Source organism: Myotis davidii, unplaced genomic scaffold (genome assembly GCF_000327345.1).
Source record: "Myotis davidii unplaced genomic scaffold, ASM32734v1 scaffold2370, whole genome shotgun sequence".
NCBI classification, from domain to species: Eukaryota; Metazoa; Chordata; class Mammalia; order Chiroptera; family Vespertilionidae; genus Myotis; species Myotis davidii.
In genome coordinates this window covers 302,472-307,600 of record NW_006282189.1, presented here as the reverse complement: position 1 = coordinate 307,600, position 5,129 = coordinate 302,472, and the positions used below count along the sequence as shown (strand labels likewise).

Below are 5,129 nucleotides of genomic sequence, written 5' to 3'. Positions count from 1 at the left end.
GGGGAATTCTTTGTTTTAACAAGAAATGTCTTTATCTTACATGTGTGTAAGGTAGTAGTTGAAGACATGGGGGTGGCTATAGTAGAAGAGCTATGACTACCCTAAATAGATCATCCCTAATAAACGAAGAAATGGTGTAATGATTAAAAGTGCAGACCCTAGATTTAGACAGCATAGATTCTAATCCTGATTGCATCCCTTACTGGTTGTGCGGTTTGGGGCAAGTCCATTCATATACTCATTTAGAAAATATTTATTGAGCATCTGCTATTATCCCTGTTGTACACACTTGAGATCTATAAGTAAAAAAAATAAAAATAGACGAATATCCCGTCATTGTGGAACTTATACTTGGAGGGAGGGAGAGACAGACAATAAATAATGGACATAACAAATATATTATTCGGTATCTTAGAAAATTATGTGTTACGGGGAAAGAAAAAGTAGAGCTAGCTAAGGGAGACAAAGTATGGAAAGTGGGAGGAGGCTAGTTGCAATTTTAAACAGGGAGATCAAGATAAGCATTGTGGAAACGTAACATTTGATCAAAGACTTGAAGGGGGTGAGGGAGATAACCAGAGAAAGGGTAATGTGGGGAAAGATTATTCCAGACAGGGAGAATAATTAGCACGAAGGCCCTAAGGTAGGACTGCGCCTGACATGTATAGAACACCAAGGTGCCCACTGAGGTTGGAGCACTGTTAGCAAGGGGAGAGCAGGAAGAACAGGAACAGGGGGCCATTCATGTGCTCTGTAAACCACTGTAGAGATTTGGGCTGTTATTATGAATTAAGATGGGGAGCCATTGGAGGATTTTAAGCAGAGAATAGATATGATCTTAGTTTTACAAAGGATCGCTCTGACTTCTGTGTTTAAAATAGACGGTAGAGAAGCAATGGTTACCTAACTGCTTCGGGCCTTGGTTTCCTCATGTGTGAAATGGGGATACTGACCTCTGTCTCTAGGGTTGTTATAAACAATGAAATAGATATAAAGCACTTGGCATGAGGCCTAGCACATAGTAGCCACTCAATGAGTGTTAGCTATTATTATTAGCAGCAGCATCGTCTATACCAAAAAGTTCTGAAATTAAGAAGTTCTTTGTGAGAAATCTTTAGGAACTAGAAAGAAGGGAGTTATGTGCAACAGACTAGAAACTTAGAAGATAAGTTTTGACATTTTAAACTCTGATCTAGTTTTGCTATTTTTATTCAAATCTTTGAAAATTTGACATAACTAATCTATATAACTTTATCCTTTTTTGAGTCTGCAGAACCCTAGTATTCTCTTAGGATTTTAAGAAATGGAGGAGTTGTCTGATCCTGCACAGTTTGGAGGGCTTGATGAAATATATAAATGACTGAACATGGAGGTACATTCATTTAACTTAATAAATAGTTACTGAGTTCCTACATGTGCCCAGTAGCTTGCTAGGTGCTGGGGACATTAAAGGACCAAACAGTCCCTGTTGTGAGGGAGATGCACATATAATCAGTTGAAAAGTGTTAGGAAAGTTCTAAGCACAGAATCTGTCCAAGATATAGATCAAGAATTTTTAGTAAAAACATGAAACAATTCTACTATCTATTTAATTTAATAAAAACTCCACATTTGTAGCAAATTTCTGGAGATTTTTGAAGCTCCATAAAACACAGCATTTGAATATTATAGTCTTCCAAAGGACAGACAATAAAAAACAAAATGGTCTGTATAAAAACCATATAGATGTGGGAAATTATTAATATTTATTCAATAACAATGTATAATAAATCTCTGATTCATAGCAAAAACAAGATTATGAGCTATCTGATTTCTTCTTTACTGATTTCCCCTCCCTAGTGTAGAGAGTTATTACACATCTTTGCCTTTTTGCTCAGGATGGCTAATCAGTCAGTCACAAATATTGCACATCTCTGATTGCCCAGGCATAGTGTCCCTATTCTCAGGTATTTAATGTCTAGTAAGGATGACATATGCTATACTGTAAATCACTACCAATGGCATGTAAGCTGTATGAGGGCAGGGCCTTGCTTTTTTTGTTTCACTGATCTATCCCTAGAACCAAGACCAGTTGACATGTAGTAGGTTTCTCTTTAAAATTTATTGTTTGTAATTATTTTTTTAAGAGGGAGAGTAGAAGGGAGAGAGGGAGACAAACAGAGAGAGACAGAGAGAGAGAGAAACATCGATGTGAGAGAGACACATCAACTGGTTGCCTTCTACGCATGCCCTGACCAGGCCGGATTGAGCCTGCAACCCAGGTATGTGCCCTTGACCGGGAATCAAACTAGTGACACTTTAGTGTGTGGGTCGGTGCTCTAACCACTAAGAAACACTGGCCAGGGCTGTTTATAATTCTTAAATAAAGTACTGTGAAAGAATATAAGGTATAATATAGGGTATAGCCTAGACTGCAAGGGTCAGGGGAAGTGATGTTTAAACTGAAATTTGAAAACTGGCAGGAAGAAAGGAGAACATATTCCTGCCATACCTTGAACTTTTCCTGCACTTAACCACACTTCAGTTGGAATTATTCCATTATCTAGCTTCACTGTAAGCTTTGGAAGGCCAGGGACCAAGTCTGTTTGTCAATAGAATCCCTAAATCCCTAGAACCTAGTGCACAGTAAGGCCTTCCCAATTAGTGGAATAATTTTTGAGAAGGAAATTCAAACAATGTAGTATCTTCCAGCAGTATAATTACAGCCACTCAAGAGAGACAATTTCATTTAATACCACATGTACAAGAACCTGATTAAGAAAAGGAAAATATTTACCTGTCATAAATTTTGGCAATTCTTAGTTCTCCTCTTCCCTTTCGCAAGCTTATTCTTGTTGTTGATGCATGAGCGAGAATGTGTCCCCCAATAGGTTTTTTGGGGTCTGCCTGAAAACTGAATTAGAAATACCTTTTCAGGTTACAACATATGAACTATTTAGAGTAAAACTTGCAATTTCAACGCAACTTTTCTGTGGAGGATTGCAGTGGATGGAGTAGGTGTGTGTTCTGAACAAGCAGAGGTTTGGCCCAGCCAGTGTGGCTCAGTGGTTGAGCTTTGACCCAGCAACCATAGAGGTCCTGGTTTAATTCCTGATCCGGGCACATGCCCAGGTTGTGGGTTCGATCCCCAGTAGGAATATGTGCAGGAGGTAGCCAATTGATGATGTTCCTCTCTCACTAATGTTTTTATCTCTCTATCCTTCTTCCTCTAAAAACCAATAAAAACATATTTTTAAAAAATGAACAAGCAGCCGAAACCGGTTTGGCTCAGTGGATAGAGCGTCGGCCTGCGGACTGAAGGGTCCCAGGTTCGATTCCGGTCAAGGGCATGTACCAGGGTTGCGGGCACATCCCCAGTGGGAGATGTGCAGGAGGCAGCTGATCGGTGTTTCTCTCTCATCGATGTTTCTAACTCTCTATCTCTCTCCCTTCCTCTCTGTAAAAAATCAATAAAATATATATATAAAAAATGAACAAGCAGAGTTCATTAACTTTGGAGTGAGGTAGGGTTTGGAGTCATCCAGGTTTCTTGTTTTGTTTGATTTTTTTTAAATAGAAAAAAAACATACACAAATAAAACATTACTCACTATCTTGGGGTTAAGCAATTTTTCTTCTTTGCAAAATACACTTTATTTATTCATTTATGCACTCATTTATCAGAAATATTTATTAACAGCCTACTATGTGCCAACTACTATTCTAGTCTAATGAATAAGAAACATCCAATGCTCCTTCATGATGCTATGATGTAAATGAGAGCAGATGGAAAAATCCTTGTATGTATTAACTGTAGTTGGAAGCCTTCAATGTTGTACAGGTTATGAATTTGCAGTGAGAATAATCTCAAATATAGAAGTTAGCAAGAATATCAAGAACCTTGGACTGTAGAAAAATTGATACTGCCACAGAAGGTAGAAGTTAGAAGATTCTATCAAGGGGAGACAAGAAAGAATAGTCAGAGTTAGCTACATGGGCTGAGAGAAGTTTTAACAGCTATGTTACAGGTGGTCTCTCAGTACTGCCTAGTAATTCTGTATGAGCACGGTTAGCTTCCCCTCCCCTTCCCACAACTTCAGCAGTTTCCTTAAGTGCCCTTCTGTATTCTTGTCCCCTCATCTTTGACAACACCGCCTGCTTCTTCACAAAGAAAATTAGTGCTTTCAGGAACACGCTCCCTCAACTCCACTTTCTTTCTATCTGCCACCTACATACTTATTTACAGTTGTCGTCATTCTTCCTCCCTCCCTCTCAAACTTTTCTTTTTTATTTCAGCAGCTCCTCTCACACATCGATGCCTTTGCACACAGGATTCCCTCTGAAATGAAAGCCTCTTTTCCATTGTTGTCATCCTTCTTGTGAGTCTTTCCTGATAACCCTGAGAGTAGAACCTGCCCCCTCTGTGCTCTCAAACTACTGTATACATTTTTCTATTTTTAAAAATTAATTAATAATTAATTTATTTATCCTCTCCCGAGGATATTTTTTCCATTGATTTTGATTTCTAGACAGAGTGGAAGGGAGGGGGAAAGACACACAGAGCAAAACATTGATGTGAGAGACACACGATTGGTTGCTCCTGCACCGTGGAACCCTAGCCACCCTGGCCAGGGCTATAGTCCTCTATTAAAGCACATTAGGATACTGAGTCGACGTCATCCTGGATTTAGTTCCTGGTAATATGCAGATGACAAACAGAACCAGATTTGGCCCTTTCTGTTCCTTTGGGGGTGGGGGTTTGGGGGCTTTATAAGGGAGGAGGGGCAGAGGTGCCAAGGAGAAGGGTTAGGGGGCCTGAACAGAGATTGTGGATTGCAAATTAATGAGATTAACCTAACTTTTTCCATTCAGCCACCCCGCCGCTGGCGGGGGCCGGGAGCTGAGCGGGCGTCCTAATTGCCCTGGTTAATCTCATTAATTCCATTGTGCGCCGCAGTTCACCACTCCTCCGCCTGACCTCTCTGCCGCCACCCTTTCCCCTCGGATTGGGTCCTATTTTTTGGGTGCGATTTCCTCTGCAAAAAGCTCAAATCCATTGTGGCCGATTTTTCTTTGGGGCTACTTTTCTTTTTTCCCTTTCCAATTTGGTTTTGTTTTGAAGAAAATGTGAGGGGCAGTGTTCACCTCGTG

General features: G+C 40.0%; 1 protein-coding gene and 1 long non-coding RNA gene across 2 annotated transcripts in view; one reads left to right on the top strand and one right to left on the bottom strand.

The window, feature by feature from the left end:
- DMC1 (DNA meiotic recombinase 1) overlaps positions 1–5,129 on the bottom strand; it is a 31,131-nt gene that overhangs the window by 3,873 nt on the left and 22,129 nt on the right. Inside the window, exon 12 of the mRNA XM_006752737.2 lies at positions 2,777–2,893. Coding sequence (XP_006752800.1) covers positions 2,777–2,893 — 117 coding nt within the window. The remainder of the gene's footprint in view (positions 1–2,776; positions 2,894–5,129) is intronic.
- The window catches only part of LOC107184434, a 6,391-nt gene that overhangs the window by 889 nt on the left and 373 nt on the right, over positions 1–5,129 (top strand). The window contains exon 2 of the long non-coding RNA XR_001515259.1: positions 1,274–1,372. This is a non-coding gene — a long non-coding RNA (uncharacterized LOC107184434). The remainder of the gene's footprint in view (positions 1–1,273; positions 1,373–5,129) is intronic.